The sequence below is a fragment of the Pristis pectinata genome, chromosome 3, assembly GCF_009764475.1.
Source record: "Pristis pectinata isolate sPriPec2 chromosome 3, sPriPec2.1.pri, whole genome shotgun sequence".
Taxonomy (NCBI): domain Eukaryota; kingdom Metazoa; phylum Chordata; class Chondrichthyes; order Rhinopristiformes; family Pristidae; genus Pristis; species Pristis pectinata.
In genome coordinates this window covers 79,158,957-79,178,754 of record NC_067407.1, presented here as the reverse complement: position 1 = coordinate 79,178,754, position 19,798 = coordinate 79,158,957, and the positions used below count along the sequence as shown (strand labels likewise).

Here is a 19,798-nt window from a genome sequence, read left to right as displayed (position 1 = left end):
TCCCTTTAAACTGGTGCCCAACAGCAAAAGTGTCAAAAATAGGAGAAAATCTTACCAGAGATTGCTAGATCTTTGTGGGAAGCTCTCAGTGAGGTCAATGGTGAGCACTGTTGCTCAGCTGCTGAAGCTAATTCTGGACTGTACTACCTTGTCCCTTGAGAGATTATTCCCTCCATCATGTCAGTCCTATGATCTCACAGACCTGTAAATATTTTTTTTGTAAATTTCTGCCAGGCAAGTTATTCATTACATCTGATCTTTTCTTTCAGCTTGCAATATTTTATATAGCTGTACTGAATTTCACCTGCCACTCATTTGGGCTATTACATTTTCTCTACATTCTTTTATTAGGCCATTTCCACCACTTATCCATAATTCCCTATGTTTAACTTTTTTTTTAAAGATTGCATTTATTTATTAATATGGACTAATATAGCTCAAGGGGCCATTCACCCCATAAAGTTTGAGATTGCAGATGCTACATCATAACCTTAGAAACTGCCACACAAAAGGCTGGACATTTTATTCAGTCCTGCCACCCTCATATGATTAAAAAATACTCAGCCTTTGCTCTTTTTCAGTTAATTCCTTGTCCATTGATTTTAATTTATGAGTCTTTCCAAGACAAATTTTTAATGTGCTGTGTACAGGCCAGCTTGTTTGATCCTATTTCTAAAGATTGATAATAAAGGAGTGTTTCACTGAATGCAGGCTGAGGATGATGCTCGTTTCAGAAGAAAACCTTCCTCTCACAGCAGTAGCAACTGTTGTACAGCACTTCATGCTGCCTTGCAATAGATGGCCATGAACTGCACTGCCACTTAACTAATGCTTTCACGCTACAGATTGCACCTTCTACATACTGTGCTTATTTCCACTGAGCATATCAAATCCATTTCACCTCCTGCAGGAATTAAGGAAGTGAAAACACCAGTGCTTACCTCCTGAGGCCTGTCGGGTTTTGCGGGGGGACTTTGGTTGTCTCTGATATGGATCATTCGAACCATAGAGTTCAATTGTGCCCAGGTTTAAAAGTACAGTCTTCTGAATGTAATCAACCATTGCAATACCATTACAGTTCCCAAACACCAAGCTAAAAAGAAAAAAAATGGCATTATTAAACAATATCTTTAATCTGCTAATAAATCCTAAACACTGAAATCTGCATCCCACCCTGAAAATTAAGCAGTGTTTTCTGTCAATATGTATTTACATCCCATACATTTAAGGACAATGGAATGTAGTCTATCGACTGGATAGAGAAAAAATGATACTTCATAGTAACAGCAGAGGACCAGGCATGATGAACATGGAATTAACTTGATTTGGAACCAACTGTTGTATCACCCACCTATCACCTGCACCAAAACTGCAAAATTAGAGTATGAAACAAAAGGTTAACAGACGTTTTGGCCAAGCAGAAATCTAATCGTCATTGTCAACTGTCAACATTTTAATACCATGAACTTGGACAACATGTTGTAGGAAACCAGAGTGTTTACTCACAGTAGACACAGGTACTCACATGTCCATATGAGAATTGACTGCTAGGCTGTTATCTGCTGTGGAGGCTCGCCGTTAACCCAAACCAACTGAATGACTACTTCAGCCTGGTAAGCCTGCCCCTTGTTTTAATGGAGTACTTTTAATTCTGGAGAAGGAAAACACATGCACTTGATGGAATGAACTTCAATTGTCACTTTTTCACACCAAGTGACCCAGACCATCTACAGTATACTTCCCTGTAGTCTAGTATTTCCTCATCATTAACCACACAGCCAAATGTATTATCTGTAAACTTCTTTATCATGCCCTCTACATTTAGTCTGAATCATTCAATATACATTACAAAAAGCAAGGAACAGAGTCCTAAACCCCATGAAACCTCACTGGAACAGCTTTCAGGTCACAAAAACACCATTAACCTTCCTCAATGGCTAGCAACCATAGTACAACTTTGGATTCAATTTTGCCACTCTCCTGTGGGCTTTTACTTTATTGACCAGCTTGGTGATATGGGACGTTGTCAGAAGCTTTGCTACAGTCGTAAAGACAACACCAAAGGCACTGTCCTCATTAACTCGTTACCAACTCAAAAAAATTCAATACGACTTGCCCACCCATGATCTTCCCTCAAGTGTACTGTACTAAATTAATCTGTACCTTTCTAAATGAAGGTTTATCATGCCCCCAACCCCTCTAAATTGATTCCTAATTTAAACTAATTAGTCTGTAATTTGCTGCAGTAGCCTGAAATTACTTGGTTATGCCTTCCTCTTTTTTTAAGCAAACAACCTTACAATGTTAGCAGTCTTCCAATCCTCTGGCATTCCACCAGGAAGACGAGAAGATGATCGTTAGAACCTTTGCAAATTCCTCTCTTGCTTATTTTAATAACCTGGGATACATTTCTTCTAGGTCTGATGACTTACTGCTTTTCAAAGATGCTGAATACTTCAATACTTTCTCTTTTACCAAGTTTACCCATCCAATATTTTACACTCTTTTGTCACGGCAGCATTTCCCCCATCTTTTTGTAAAGCAATCCACAGTAATAGAACATTACCCACATCCTATATCCTCACACATCACTTCTGGTCCCCAATAGGCCCTATACTATCCCCAGATTTCCTCTACACATTTTTGAATTTTCATGGATTTTACATGCCAGTATTTTTTCCTTGCTTTCCTGATTTCCTATATAATTTCAGTCCTACACTTTACTACATTATTTCAGACTCTCAGCAGTATCAAGCTCTGAGTGGCTGACAAAAGCTTCCTTTTATCCCTGCCCCGCTCCCCCACCCTTACCTTCTATGCACCATTCTTATGTCATCCAAGGAGCTCCAAAATTTGCAATCCCACAATATTTTGGGGGAAAATGTTTTACGCTGAACCCCTTGAATCTCCTCCTTAAATGCTCCCATTGCTCAGACTGATTTATCAAACATCTATTTCAAGGACTACTTGTGCAAAATCAGTTTTCAACTTAGTAAAAATCGGTCTTCCTCCAGTTTAGAATCTACACTTTTTTACTTCTGTCTTTTCCTTAACTTTATGAAGTCTAAATGAATTATGATCACCACCAATTATCCCATTGTTGTTCTTCCATCTGTCCAGCTTAGTTCCTAAAATTACATCCAGATTGCTCCCCTTCTTGCTGGTTTACTACCTGCAGGCTCCGAATACAAATTTAGGAATTTTTGTCCTTTCATGTCTCTTATGCTGATTGTATCCCAACTGGTATTAGAGGAACCGAAATTCCCCTATATTACTGTCCTAATGTTTTCACATGCATCAAAGATTTGCCTACAAATCTGTTTGTCTTTCTCTCTTAGACTGTTTGGACATCCATAGCACACTTCCAGTATCACTGGCCTTCTTTTGTTGTTTATTTCAACTTGGACCTCTTTTGCTGACCCCTTCACACAGGTGATTGTTTCTTTAACCAATGTTGTTCGATCCTTTTTTTTAACCCATCTACTCTGAAATGAATTGTCGTCTTTCCGGCCCTGGTTAAGCAACATTTCAGAAGATGCTAAAATATCATTCTTTCAAGTGTCCCTTTTGCCCTTAACACATCTGCTTTATTCACTATAGTCCTTGCAATTTGGTATTTACCATTAAACACACCCAGGCTCTCTTTTGTCTACTTTTCTAACCTTTGCTTGTTTTCCAAATCTCTCATTAGTTTAATGCTTTGCATTTCATCTCTGTTTTTCTCCCTTCTGAATGTATGCTTAGTTTTCTGTCCAAATGCCAAAATCATTTAAACTCTCTGCAAAAGCACAAGCAAATCTGCCTGAGAATATTAGTCCCAGCCCTGTTGAGATGCCACTCATTGGCCTCTACGTGTCCACCTTCCCCAGAACCAGTACCGACATGCCAAGAATCTGAAGCCCTCCCTCTTGCACCATCTCTGCAGCACTAGCCACCGACATCAGTATTTTTTGGCATGTGGTGCCATGAGTGATCTGGAGATTACTACCTGCTTAATCTCTTTTCCAACTAAAAACCTACCTGCAAATCTTTGCTTCTCATTACATCTATGATATTTGTACTGATAAGAGCACGGGCCCATGACTGCTCATTTCCCTCCTCTAAATATTTCACCATCACTTAGTGTTATCTTAATACTGGTACCAGGAATGCAACATCCTGGAATCATGCCCAAGACTGCAAAAATCTCGTCTGCTTCCCTACAACACTCTCTTGACTTTTCTCCTCTGACTTGCAGGAAAATCTACATTAAATAGCAGCAAGGCATTCAAGATGACAGAACTCTGGTGGGGCTGAAAGGCCAGATTTACCAGTGCTACAACCTCCTGACTCAGAGGTGACTGCAGTATCCACTGGTCAAGGGAGAACTCTGAACCGCGAAAAGGAGCATAAAAAGCACAAATAAAATTATCCATACACAGATGGAAGGGTAGTAGAATTTAATGAAATAACAAATACTATCACATTTCTAACCGAGCCTCAGTTCCCCCAGACACAAATGTGAGATATTTTACAATTAACAATGCAGAGACACTTAATTAAATATTTTTCACAACATAGGAGGCCATTCAACCCATTAAGTCTGCCAATTTACAGAGCAACCCCATTCTCCCAATTATTTCCCAGTAATCTGTTCTCTCTGGCATACCTATCAACTCTCCTTCCTCCATATCCACCTTTCTCTTACCAGCACTCTCCTACACTAAGGAAATTTTACAGTACTCAATTAACTAACCAGCACATCTTCAGAGCATGGAAGGAAACCAGAGTACCCAAAGGAAACCCACGTAATCAGGGGAAGAATGTGCAAACTCCACATAGACAAACGCCCATGGCCATAATTCAACCCGGACTGCTGAAGCTGAGGAAGCAGCCCTAACCACTGTGCCACCCAAGGGACCAAATTTATAATTAATACTATTTCTTTTCTTTTTATCTATTATCAGATGAAATAAATTTATTCAATAGGCTTCCTCCCTCTCATTGAATTGTCAGATGTAAAACAGTGGTAATATTTTTCACAAGTGAGAAAAGGGAATGTGGGTTCAAGATCAATTATAGTCTTGAATACAAAATACCAGCCAACATTCCAGTGCAGAACCTACATTGCCCTTGAGATGAGATGCTAACCTGAGGGCCCACCTGGCTTTTCAAGTGATGTAAAAGATTCGTAGGCAACACTCAGAAGAGCAGAGCATTTTCCCCTGATATTCCTCAAAAAACACATTTTACAGATAACACAGCAATTGTCAAGAGGGAGAACGCAACTAACTCACTCTCAAAGTGGTCTGCAAACTAGCTATTCCTTTCCTCACATTACAAAAATGACTATACTTCATAAGTACTTCATCGACTGTAGTAATTGTATTGATGAGTCCTGAAAGTCCATATTTAAGTACAACTCTTCCCTTTTTATAAAAACGATACTAATGAATAAGGCTGACAAATGATTGATCAATACTCACTTTAGGCAGGGCACGTTATCGCGGAGGCCATCCGATGAGGTGCTGCTTGTGGAAGGGTGAGACTGAGAGTTTGCAGTCTGAGAATTTGACCCCTGGCATGAAATTCCCACTGATGGTATTTGATCAGTCTCTGGTGACTCAAGGTCATTTATTTCATAATGCAATCGTATTTCAAGCATCTGAATAGCAGAAAACACCGCAAAAACAAAGAGGTAGGAACTTTGTCACAGCAGTAATCTATTCGTTTAAGATTTTAGCATCTGACTTTGGTATAAGCAAACTGCATTTCTTGACCAAAATTCAGTTATGTGAATTTTCATTCACACCATCAGACTAAACAGTTCTAAAATAAGGGGTGAAATACAAGTTTTTAAATGGTTTCATGAAGGACAATGACACAGCATCAGCTTGGGTGTTCACAATTTGTGAACCTAAATCCAGCAAACTTGAATGCCTAAACTTTTAAATTTATAAGAGCTGGTCAGCACCTGATAGAAAATTATCACATCAGTTGAGTCCCATAAAAACTTCAAGGTAACTATGTATTCACTGATGTTCTCAAACCTTTTTTTGACAGCCTGTTATTAATGTACGTTGGTACAATTTCCAATGTTATTTGGAGATTTCCAGAATTATGAAGAGTTTTGATGGAGTAAATATGCAGACACTGTTGCTCTGACAGGAAGATCAGTAACCAGAGGACATATGGGCATAGTAACAGGCAAAAGAACCAGGGAAGATATGAGGAGATTCTTAATTAGGCAGAGAGTATAATAATCTAGAATGTACTGTCTCAAAGGGCGAGGGAAACATATTCAATAATAACCTTCAAAGGATAATCGGATATACACTTGCAAAGGAAATAATATACATGGGGAAGAGGGTCGGACTGATTGGAGAGTTCTTTCAAAAAGCTGTTAAAGGCACACTCCTGTAGTATATAATTTAATGATATATTTCAAAACTTCACTACCAAGAGAATGACAAATTACAAGCTCATGTTCATGTTTTCATTATAAATATTAACCTATATCATAGCATATGTGCAAGTCTAATAATTGATGTCACACCTGGATAACATCTGTTGTCACTTCCTGTTTGCTGAATTTGTAAACAATTACATGTGCTGACACTCCTGCCACACACAGCAATCTACTTTCAGGACACCACGAGATTATCTGGATGGCATAAGGATCTTCATCGACTATATCTGTGTATGGTTTCTCCTCCTTATTTCGAGATTTTTCAAATACTTTGGATGTCTTCATCTTGTATAAAACTTGTAACGTTACTAACGAATAAGGAAAATGTGGAGAATAAGTAAATTAAATCACAACCTGACGAGTTGGTCCCAAATTAAAAATAAATGGATTAAATACTGACCACTTGATCTTTGACAGACTGTAACATACTTGGTTTTACATAAGATCACTACTTTTTTTTAGCTAAGTACCACCAAAGAACCAAACAGTAGTCCACTAAAAGTCAAATACATCTGTCATACCCTTCCTTGGATATGATCATATTTAACATCTTTTAATCCAATAAGTTCTGCAGTATCCCATGAGATAAGTCTCCTGTATAGCAGGAACTAATTGATCCAAAGGATGATAAAATGACAAATTAACCTACAACTTGCAATGATTTAATCAATTCACGCACATTACTAGAAAACAAAGGAAATTCTTCAGTAATCAAACTAGATGCCCATCCATATGCCATAAAGCATGAAAAAAAACACAAGGATTTGTTCTTTCAAAACCAAACATTCTACAGCCACTACCCTGTTGTATCCCAAGTGATGATCTAATATCCTATGTCTTTTGCCAAATAGCTCAAAACTAAATCTTTGTCTAAACTTGGTTGAGTTAAGAAAAAAAAGTCAGTGAGGGGATTTACTGGACCTATGGTCCAAGGAATCTATTTGCCTTAATCATCATCTCCCCATCTTTCAGAATAAATTCATTTTGGGGTGTGGGGAGGGGGGTAGACAGACGGTTCGGGGAAACTAATCTAAAATTGTACTAGAAACCAACATAATATCCTGCTGGTGGTTAAATCCAGTTCATGGTATAAACTGCTAATCTGCCACCTTCTAAGGCACAAAAGGCAGCAAAACCAATAGCAGCTTATAAACTGAATGATCACCTCACATTTTTGGTTTTAATTTAACCATGACGACAATACTTCCATTGGAATGGAAGTGATGATTCACTTGCAACACTAATTTGAAGCACAAAAGCCAAAGTATTTAAACCAAAGTCAAAAAGCCTAAGGGAACCTTATCTAATTTTCTCATGCTCCTTCTTGGTCTTACACTATTATGGGTGAAACACAGTGCCCACGTGACATGTGCATGGTAGAAAAATTAATGGATAATGAACCAAGCCGATTTAATAGTTATTTTTTTTCCTTTTGAATTTTAAATCAGATAGAATATAGAACCGAAGAACGACACAACACAGGAACTAGCCCTTCAGCCTGCCGTGTCTGCGCCAACCTAAACAAAATTTCATAACTTGGAGGGAATCTGCCTCTTGTATGCACTTGGCACATTATTAAAAAATGTAATAGGAAGTGTTGGGCAGTTATTGAGGTCCAAATGTTCAGTCAAAGCCCAAGCTTTGGAAATTGACTGATACCTCCAAGTTAAAATTTTAATGAAGATATTAAGAAACAAGGAACAATTCAATGATGAAGTATAATCTACCACTGTTAATAACTGAATTTCATGTTCATTTTATTACAAGATAGAAAGCCAGTTGGTCTATTAAGCTGTGCTGGCTCTCTCAGCAAACCATCAACCCATCCCCGCTCCTCCACCACCTCCCCCCCACCATTTACTTCCCTATAACCCATTCTCTTACAGACCCATAAACTCCATTCTGATTCTCCTACCACCTACCTACACTAGTTGTAATTTACAGTAACCAATTAACCTACTAACTTGCATGTCTTTGGGATGTAGTAAGAAACTGAAACACCCTGGAGAGACCCACAGTTACAGGGATAATGTTCAAGTCCACAGACAGCATCAGAGGTCAGGAATGAACTGGCTACAGGATTGTGCCACATTAATAACTTTGTATAATTCAGTTGTTTTACCAATAAATTTGCCTGCTGCAAAAATTCCTAACCTGGTGGCAATCTGCGTAATTAATTTGATTCAGCAGAAGGCAATCCTAACTTGCCCAAATGAAGCAATGTAATGCCTCTAACTTAGGAAATGCAATACAAGAAAAAAAATGCATTGGTGACTCTTGGCGAGCAGCATCACATGCATGACAATGAAAGTTGTCCAACTTACTGGCTGAAGCATCCCAGAACTTTAGTGATCCATCTGCATGCCTAAATGAGGAAGGGGACAGTGGAGAGGAGAAACAGGATTTAATATCTTTTTCACTGTGAAGGTTTTCAACCAAACACGAGGCTGAAAGGCACACTTCCCTTGCATATTACAATTCACCATACAATCCTGTCAACCTATTTGTTGTAGGCACCTGCTTCACTAAGTTCTTGTTATAATGCAAAAGATTATATACTTGAACCCAAAAAACAAAAGCCTCATTCAAAATGAGTCTTCAGTAAGTAAAGAGTTTAAAATCAAAGTGACCATGGTATCTGATCTAACACACAAAGCGCTGGAGGAACTCAGCAGTCAAGCAGCATCTATGGAGGGCAGTGGATAGCTGAAACCCCACTGCCCTCCTCTGCTCCCACATCTGACCCCTGCCGTGTCTTCACCATGCCCTCTGACTACCCCCCTCTGAGGCAGAATGGTCTGTCTTCGGCAGAGGCCTCAATTTCGTATCTATGCCTGAACCTCAATGAGTTCTGCGCCCACCATGACGCCGGCTCTTCTTCCATTGCCTCTGTACCTACTTCTTTAGGAAAGATTCCCTACCCCGCACTGATGATCCCTTAACACTCCTTCTCCTCTTGAACACCCCCTTTGCCACTGGCATCAGGCCACCATCTCTCATACCATCACAGACCTTATCACTTCCCCTCCACAGCCTCCCCCTGGCTACCTTTCATGCTATCTGATCTGTTAGGGCCTTGTTCTGTTTTAATTTGTTCTTATGATGTGGACGTGACTGACAATATTTATTGCTCTTTTCCAGTTACTCTGAAGAGACACCAGCGAGCCCGACACAAGGTCTGATGGTGCTCCCACAATACTCATAGGTCATGGATATTAGGTTTTTGTCATCAATACACAATACGTTATAACATGCTGTGTACATATATGGTACAAATGGAGGTGACTGCAACAAAACTAGACATGCTAGGGAACCAATGCTAGAGATTGCTGGGAGTACAAAAAGAGCCAAAAAAAAATTGAAGACTCAGCTCATGAATGGTACAGACCAAGGTTAGCATTTGTTAACTTGCACAAAATAAACATTTTCCTAATCAAAAGCACCATAGAAGGAGGTTTTAGACAGGGCTGATGTAAGGAACATTGGCATAATTGGTTAGAAATAATTTTTGGAATGAGGAAGAAACTATGACAGCCCTAGTTCCTTATTAAAGATTCGACTACTTTCTCTCTCTCTCTGCACCCACCAAATTCATTCAATAATCTCAAATATTTTAACCATGTGCCTTGCTTGACAAGTTACTGCAGAATTCATCTAAGTGAGGTATATAACAAAAATCTGCCACACACTTCCTTTGAATTTTTAATCCCACTTCTTCAGTGCGTCACCATACTAACAAATGTTCTGTCAGTTCTCTGCATACATTTGGAAACAAATGAGATTTCCAAAATCTATTTTTCTCCAAAATGCAGAAAGAGGGAAGGGAAGAAAAGGGAGAACAGGAAGGTTGTGACAAAAGGAAATCAGGAATGATTAAATACATAAAGGAATCATGGTGCAAGGTGAAAGATGGCAGCAATGGGGATAATAAAAGAAACAAATTAATGGTTTGGGAGAGGTGCAAATGTGGAATAATTATCTGAAATTATGAGAAGGATTATGCAAAAAATGCTAGAAATTTTAAGAATTCTGGTAATCTGAGGTAATCTGACTAACAGGGAAACCAAATATAGATTGAGCAGCCACTTAGCAGAACACTGCCTGTGCAGTCCACAAGTGCGATTCCAACACCAGCCCACCCCCACCCCTCTGGGTACATCAGTTTAATCCTCTGTCTCTCTCTCTCTCCCACTCTGAACTTTCTGTCCTCGTTCACCTATCCAATTTTAATGAAGCTCAACACAAGCATGAGGAATAGTACCCAAATCTTCCAAAAAGATATGTTACACCCTGCCAATAGGGTAGCGACATCAATCAGCAATTCTGGCACGTTGCATTTTCCACTTTGATTTCCAGCATATAAAACACATTCCGCTGGTAATTTCAGATTACTCTGAAATCATATTTTCTCCGGATAGATTTTGTGTAAAAAAAAATAATCTGTAGATGCAGGAAGTCTGAAATGAAAACAGAAAATGCTGGGGAAAACTCAGCAGTTCAGGAAACATCCAAGTACAGAAAAAAGGTTAAACATTTCAGATTGATATCTCTTCATCGGAACTGGAAAAAAAATGCATGTGTAGTGAATCACCGTCTGAGCAAGTGAACCGGCTTGGCGGTCGGGTTGTGCGTTGTTGGAGGAGCGAGGCCCAAGATGGCGTTGGGCCTTCGTCTTACCCAAGTGACAGGGCGAACCCACGCGCGGGAAAGGTTTGATGACGTAGCGTATACGTCATTTCCGTTTTCGGTGGGCGGGAACAGTCTCTCTTAAAAGGCCCGCGCGAGGCGGGAAAATAAACCAGTTCTTGTTCTGCAACCCATCGACTAGTGTCTTGCTTTCACATGATGGTAGCAGCCACTACATTGGTGACCCCGACGGTCCAAATGGATTTTGGATCTGCACAATGGACGACAACGCAGCAGCCAACGCAGTGGCACTCAAGCTACCCACCTTTTGGACGCTTCGTCCCAGCGTCTGGTTCGACCAGGCCGAAGCACAATTCCACCTTCGGCAGATCACCTCCGACTCCACAAAGTACTACCACGTGGTCAGCTCTCTGGACAAGGAGACAGCCGCCCAGGTCGGAGACTTCATCCAGTCTCCTCCAGAGGAGGATAAGTACCCAGCTTTCAAAGACCTTCTGATTCAGACCTTTGGCCTCTACCGTCGCGAGCGTGCCGCCCGCCTGCTTCATCTCGACGGCCTGGGGGACAGATCCCCATCCGCCCTAACAAACGAGATGCTGGCATTGGCTGAGGGACACAAGCCCTGCTTAATGTTCAAACAGGCCTTCCTCGAACAACTACCCGACAACATTCACCTGCTGTTGGCCGATGCCGATTTCAGCAACCCACGAGGTAGCTGCCCGGGCGGATGTCCTGTGGAAAGCCAAACTCGAGAGCGGGTTGTCCGTCGGCCAAATCGCCAGGCCGCGAGCCCAAAGCCTACCTAAACCAGTCCCAGCAACTGAGCGACCACACCCCAGAAACGCAGATGATGACACTGGCAACCAGCTGTGTTTCTACCATCAGAGGTGGGGCGCGGAGGCCCGTTGATGCCGCCCACCCTGCAAGTTTCAGGGAAACGCCAGGGCCAGCCGCCGCTGATGGCGACGACGGCTGGCCGCCGACACAGCCTCCTATTCATTTGGGACAAGCAGTCCGGGTGGCGTTTCCTCGTCGATACTGGAGCAGAGGTCAGTATTTTGCCCCTGACCGGCCGTGACACTCGTAACAGGCAACAAGACCCTGTACTCAATGCCGCAAACGGCACAACGATACGGACTTTTGGTACCTGTACACTTCAATTACAATTCGGCGGCAGCTGTTTTACCTGGACCCTTACCCTTGCCGCCGTCGCCCGACCAATCCTAGGAGACGATTTCCTTTGGGCCCACAGCCTGTTAGTCGACCTGCGAGGGAAGTGGCTAGTGCACTACAGAACTTTCCAAACCTACCCACGGGAGAAGCCAGCCTACCAGCCCCGCGCCTGGACTCCATTTCTCTGTCTGGCAACGAGTTCACCAAGCTCCTAGCTGAGTTCCCATCAGTTTTGGCACCTCAGTTTACAAATTTGATGCCCAAACATGGGGTGCGGCACCACATCATTACCACAGGGCCACCCGTTCATGCCCAAGCATGACGACTACCTCCAGACAAGCTCCGCCTGCCGAAGGAAGAGTTCCGTCGCATGGAGGAGCTGGGGATCGTTCACAGGTCAGACAGCCCCTGGGACTCCCCCATGCACATGGTTCCCAAAGCCACTGGCGGGTGGAGGCCCTGCGGCGACTACTGCAGGCTGAATGACGCCACCACCCTGGACCGCTACCCCATCCCTCACATCCAGGACTTCGCAGCGAACCTACATGGGGCCCGCATCTTCTCCAAGGTGGACCTCGTTCGGGGATACCACCAAATCCCAGTCCACCCGGATGACGTCCCCAAAACTGCGATTATCATCCCATTTGGACTCTTCGAGTTTCTTCGAATGCCGTTCGGCCTTAAGAATGCCGTGCAGACTTTCCAGCGGCTGATGGACACGGTAGGCCGAGACCTGGATTTCGTGTTCATTTACTTAGATGACATACTAATCGCCAGCTGTGACCGCCAAGAACACCTCTCCCACCTCCGCCAACTGTATTCCCGTCTCCGTGATTTCGGCCTCATGACTAACCCGGCCAAGTGCCAATTCGGACTTGACTCTATCGATTTCCTCGGCCACAGAATCACCAGCAACGGAGCAACACCCCTACCCGCCAAGGTAGACGCTATCTGCCATTTTGCCCGTCCCAACACGGTCAAAGGCCTACAGGAATTCCTGGGGATGATCAACTTTTACCATCGGTTCATCCCTGCAGCAGCCCGTATCATGCGCCCTTTGTTCTCGCTGATGGCTGGTAAGGGCAAGGGTGTCGCCTGGAACGACGAGGCTGCAGCTGCCTTTGTTAAGGCCAAGGACACCCTGGCAGACGCCACAATGTTTGTACACCATAGGACAGACGTCCCAACCGCCCTCATGGTGGACGCATCCAACACCACGGTTGGAGGAGTACTGGAACAACTAATCAAAGGCCGTTGGCAACCCTTGGCATTTTTCAGCAGGCACCTTAGACCACCCAAACTGAAATACAGCGCTTTTGATCTGGAACTTCTAGTGCTGTACCTGGCAGTCTGGCATTTCCGGTACTTTTTAGAAGGCAGGCCTTTCACCGCTTTCACCGACCATAAGCCTTTGTCCTTCGCCTTCTCCAAAGTCTCCGATCCCTGGTCAGCTCGTCAGCAGAGACATTTGTCCTACATTTCCGAATTCACAACGGATATCCAACATGTCTCCGGAAAGGACAATGTCGTTGCTGACGCACTTTCCAGACCGACCATCCACAGCCTGTCCCTGGGTGTCGACTACACGGCCTTGGCTGACACACAGAGGCTGACGACGAGCTGCCCAGCTACAGAACCGCAGTCTCGGGCCTGCAGCTCCAAGATTTCTTGGTTGGTCCAGGTCAGCAGACCCTCCTTTGCGACATTGCAACAGGTCAACCCCGCCCTATAGTTCCTGCAGCCTGGCGGAAACGCGTTTTCGACTCGGGTTGGTGCACCCATCCATCAGATCAACTGTCCGACTGGTCGCCAGCAAGTTCGTCTGGCATGGCCTGCGCAAACAGATCAGCGAGTGGGCCAGGACTTGTCCGCACTGCCAGACATCAAAAACCCAATGACACACCAAGGTCCCGCCGCAGCAGTTCGAGCCTACCCGTAGAAGGTTTGACCACATCCACGTCGACCTCTTTGGTCCTCTGCCAGTTTCAAGAGGAGCGTGGTACCTCCTTACCATCGTGGACTGGTTCACGAGGTGGCCAGAGGCAACCCCTCTGTCTGACATCACGACTGATTCCTGCGCCCGGGCACTGCTCACAACTTGGATCTCACGTTTTGGTGTTCCTGCCCACATCACTTCAGACAGGGACACCTAGTTTACCTCCAGCCTTTGGTCTGCATTAGCGAACATGCTGAGGACGCAGCTGCACACCACCACGGCCTATCACTCTCAATCAAACGGGTTAGTGGAATGTTTCCACCGCCATCTAAAATCAGCCTTGATGGCCCACCTGAAGGGTCCTAACTGGGTCGACGAACTGCCTTGGGTCCTGCTCAGCATACGCACTGCCCCCAAGGAAGCTCTCCACGCTTCGTCAGCTGAACTCGTGTACGGAGCGCCCCTGGTCGTCCCAGGGGATTTCATACCCGCCCTTCGGGGCCAAGAGGAACAACCCACGGCAGTCCTGGAAAGACTGCGTGAGAGGCTCGGCAACTTGGCACCGATTCCCACTTTGCGGCATGGTCAAGCCCCATCCTGTGAGCCCAAGGAACTACGGGACTAAGTTCATCTTTGTTCACAGGGGCACACCTTGGGCACCGTTGCAACGACCATACGAGGGGCCGTTCCGGCTCATCAGGAATAATGGGTCCACCTTTATTTTGGACGTTGGGGGCAAGGAAGAGGTCTTCACGACGTACTGCCTCAAACCGGCCCATTTAGATCTACAACAACCGGTCGAAGTTCCAGCACTGCGATGCAGAGGCCGACCTCCTAAGCAACGGCTAACACAGCCCGCAAACCTTGGGGACCGCATCGCTGGTTCTGTGAGGGGGCTTGTGTAGCCACTCACCATCCGAGCAAGCGAACCGGCTCGGCGGTCGGGTCGCATGTCGTCAGAGCGGCGAGGCCCAAGATGGCGTTGGGCCTTCGTCTTCCCCGAGCGACAGGGAGAACCCGCGCGCGGGAAAGGTTTGATGACATAGCGTATACGTCATTTCCGTTTTCGGTGGGCGGGAACAGTCTCCCTTAAAAGGCCCACGCGAGGCGGGAAAATAAACCAGTTCTTGTTCTGCAACCCATCGACTGGTGTCTTGCTTTCACATCGCGGTAGCAGCCGCTACATATGAATTTTTAAAATCTCTCCTGACAGCCACAATTTTCTAGTCTTGATCTTTCGTTTCTTTGCTTGTGCTGTTATCTCTTTTTACACCCTGTTCCAGAAAGCTCCTTTTGTTATTTAAATTCTCCTGTTTTCCAATCCCACCACAAGCCAGTTTTTGTTGTTCTTTTCTCTCCACCACCTCTTTCCATATTTTGATATTCACCTGGTCTGATGAACTTCATTGACCCAAAACAGCTGCAGTTTGATCCAAGTATTTCCAGCATTTCCAGTTATTATTCAAATTTCTAGCACATTTAATCTTTTGCTTATGTACTAGGCTAATCGACCTAGTACAAGCATACATCCCACCTTTAACCACCTCAGATGCTGCATGAACATGGCATCACTTTCATTTCTTGGCAGTCCAACCCCTTCCCTCCTTTATTTTTAAGCATAATGCAAGGACATTGTTTAAACAACACAAACTTAAGGAAAGAAAATGTCAGGTCACTCACAGAAACTCATTTTTTCCAATCAAACAATAAAACAGGCTGGTTAGTAAACACAGTAAAAATTTGATAGGTGTGATATCAAACACTGTCACCTTCAACAATGAGGCACTCCCTTGATGCTGCACTCTAGCATCAACTTGAAATTCTGGCTCCCTCTAACCAGCTGAAATGTCAAGCTGTTCAGTCACTATCTTTAGTTATAGATTCAAGTAATTTCTTGAAATGGTTTTAGGTTAACTAGTTCAACTGGTTTTTCTCACTCTCTCAAGTTCTATAAACAATTGAGTGATATGTACATTTTGTTTAACTAAAGAAGCTGTTGTTAGATAAAGAGTACGAGATGCTGGAGGAACTCAGCAGGCCAGGTAGCATCCGTGGAGAAAAACAGACTGTCATGGTTTCGGGTCAGGACCTTTCTTTAGGACTGAAGATAGGAAATGGGGAAGCCCAATATATAAGGGGGCGAAACAGCAGTGATAGGTGGACAAAAGAGGGAAGGCAGGGTGGGCAAAGGGTGGTGATAGGTAGATGCAGGTAAGAGATAGTGATAGGCAGGTGCGGGGGAGGAGGGGAGAATAGATGCACCAGGGGATGGGTCAAAGGTATGGAGGCAGGTGGTATGGGGGAAGAGGAGGAGAGGATAAAAAAAATAGGTGAGGAGAAAAAAAAGAGAGATAGGCTAGGAAAGGGAAGAAAAGAAGAGGCATGGTGGGGGTGTTTGGTTTGCTTAAAGTGGGAGATTTTGATGTTCATGCCATTAGGCTGTAAGCTCCCAAGGCAGAAAATGAGGTGTCGTTCCTCCAGTTTGCGTTTGGACTTTTGCTAGCAGTGGAGGAGGCTGAGGACTGACATATCAGTTGAAATGACTGGCAACGGGCAGATGCAGACCATGGTTACGGTCGGAGCACAGGGTTTTTCTCCACAGATGCTGCCTGGCCCACTGAGTTCCTCCAGCATCTTGTTTTTTTTCCATCTAGATTCCAGCATCTGCAGTCCTTTGTTTCTCTATTAAATAAATGGAACTTTGAAAGATCCTGGTTATGGCATCTGAAATGTTTTCACCTAGTTCATTCAAAACCCTACGATACAAGTTATCTGGGCCTGGAGTCGGCATGCTTGAGTACCATTATACTACTTGTTAATGTTATATTAGTAACATCAATGACGCCTTTAAACCTCTTCCCTTCCCACCATCCATGAACCTAAACTGTCCTTCCAGGTGAAGCAGTGATTCACTTGTACTTCTTCCAATTTAATGTACTGCATTTGGTACTTATGATGTGGTCTCATCTGCAATGGGGAAATCAAATGCATATTGGGCGATCTTATTTGCAGAACATCTCCATTCAGTTAATGATGGTGACCTTGAGCTTCCAGTCATCTTCATTTTAATTCTCTAACCCACTAACATAGTGACTTCTCTGACTCTGCCTCCTACACTATTCCAATGGTGCCAAATGCAAATGCAAGGGACAGCACCTCATCTTCTTTCTGGGCATGTTCTAACCCTTGGGATTCAATAATGAATTCGACCACTTCTAGTAACCATCCTTCCCCTCACCCCACAGGTATTGTTGGATACTTCAGTTTCAATCCAATATTTTTTTCCTCTTCTCTTTCTATCTGCCAGAATTTAAAATAATGGTTACCTTGAGAACTTTGGTCTGCAGCCCATCACAGGCATTCCCTCTATTCACTCCATCTCTCTCCACAACTTGCCTGACTACTCACTTTTTCAGTTCTTACAAAGGGTCCATGGGCACAAAACATTGACTTTTTCTCCATAAATGCTGCTTGACCTGCTGAGTTCTTCGCATTTTCCATTTTCTTCTTATCATTGGTGAATCCTGATACATTTGCTTTCCTAGATATATGAAATGATATCCTCTTCTACTGTAAATACTTGAAAACAAATTGTGTTGATTTTGATATCCTTTGCTCAGTTTTCGTCACTCTTAATTGTTTCATCAACTTTTGTTTTTTTTTGCAATTGTCCTAATTCATAGTATGAATGCCAGCTTTTACATTTTTCTATAGTTCCACTTTTAATTTTATATGGTCCCTTAAATCTTGCTGTATCCGTGGCTTCTGTCTTTCAAAAATCGAACTGTTGTCTCTCAGGGGTATGAAATGGAACTGTATCATATTGGGTTTTTCTGATCCTCTTGATTTACTAATTAACAAGTTTGTCCAGATTATCAACAACACCTCTCGTCTTATCATCTCCAGAACTTTAGTTGCTTTTTTTAAACATGCATTCAAGTGTTGAGATTGATGTTTTGCCTGCAAATAGCCAGCAGTTCAGAACAGAATCTGGAAGATCTGCCCTTATATCAAACTTAATCATATAAAACCTGCTATCAGATAAACATTTATGTACCAATAGACTGTTACCTATATCTTGCTCATTTCTCATTATGCAGTCTAATAATGGGCCTGCCTCTTTGTTATTTCTGGGAAGTAGAGGTTGAAACTCTCTGAACCCGCAACCCCCATGGTCTGGACTGTTTTGAATCTGGTGCCATTGGTTTGCAAAGAGGCCACCAGGACAGCTGTATTAGCACTGTATATCAGCACAATTTGAGATACAGAATAAAAATTTGCCCTTAAAGAACTTGTGTGGAAAAAAAAATAAACAAACAAACACAAAATGTACACAGAGAACCAGTTTACCAAGGACAACCTTCCACAGGCTGGTGGTTCACAGTGGGAGGCCACTTAAGGGATATGCAGAGTGAACTGCAAGGCGAGGGGGGTGGGCATACATTTATGTAGGGGGTTCTAAAGGCAATTTTGTGATCTGGCACCCTGTCAGGTCCGAAGGATGCCGGACTAGAGCATTTCAACCTGTACTACTAACAGTAAACTTTCCTGACCACACAAGAAGCTCACTACCTTTCAGATATGAGCTAGCATGCTTTCGTTCACCCATTAATACCATGCTTCCTTTGCTGCATTTGCCTCTACCAGTTTAATGGTGCTGCAGGAGGCATGCAAACAATTACCTTGATAGACTTGTATCCATTTCTTAATTCCATCCATAAAGACCACCCCACAAGTGCATGTGTTTTTTTCGAAAACACAAACGATACACTTTATACTCAAAACAGAATAGTACCACACACAAACTTGGTAATAAAAGAAAACCTAGGTCTCAAACCGAGTAAAAACTGACAAGAGACTGAATGTTGCTTACTTACCCTGTAATAATTATCTCTGGGTAGCTCTGAGTGCCCAAACCCCAATTACCTCCATTGATAGGCCATTCCTAGAAGATATAATGAAAATAAACGTAGGCAGCATAATAATTTCTTGTTGTAAAAAGAGATGCTCATCACATACTATACTAACCAGAAACTCATCCAAACATCTAGGACAGTTCTAATGGACAAGAGAGCTACTTTCCTCACCAGGATCTTCAAGGTTCATATTTCCACTTTACTTTCTATCTTGAAGTAGAAAAGAACGAATACAGCAGAAAGCATGGGAGGAGGAACACAGTCCTCAAACTCTCGATCACATTGAATATAGCTTAGACTGGAACAGAACAGTGGAAGGCTGTAAGCTCTTGAAGTTATTCAGCTATTTGATAATGTGCTACGTGGCAGATTTATTCTAAAATACATTGCATTGAAAGAAGAAAAAAAATGCTGGAGACAGGCTGAATCCAAATTGATGCATTAAGATAGTGGTTCCTCTTTATAACTTCTTTGTATGTATCAATAACAATTTAATTACCATGCAAAAACCACTCCAAAATGAAGACCAGAAAACACCTACTTTTAGGTAGAAACCATTGAACAATGAAGAACTCTGAACACAAATAAACTCTGAATTTCTGGTATTACTCCAGCCTAATTCAGAGGTTGTCTCTTCACAAAACTGGCAGGAGCACAGAATACTTAGAAACATTACTC

General features: G+C 43.0%; 1 protein-coding gene across 1 annotated transcript in view; it reads right to left on the bottom strand.

Moving 5' to 3' along the window:
• Positions 1 to 19,798, bottom strand: part of stxbp5a (syntaxin binding protein 5a (tomosyn)) — a 164,426-nt gene that overhangs the window by 69,766 nt on the left and 74,862 nt on the right. Inside the window, 8 exon segments of the mRNA XM_052011174.1 lie at positions 942 to 1,093; positions 1,526 to 1,553; positions 1,556 to 1,616; positions 1,618 to 1,651; positions 5,466 to 5,644; positions 6,536 to 6,756; positions 8,773 to 8,813; positions 19,082 to 19,149. Coding sequence (XP_051867134.1) covers positions 942 to 1,093; positions 1,526 to 1,553; positions 1,556 to 1,616; positions 1,618 to 1,651; positions 5,466 to 5,644; positions 6,536 to 6,756; positions 8,773 to 8,813; positions 19,082 to 19,149 — 784 coding nt within the window.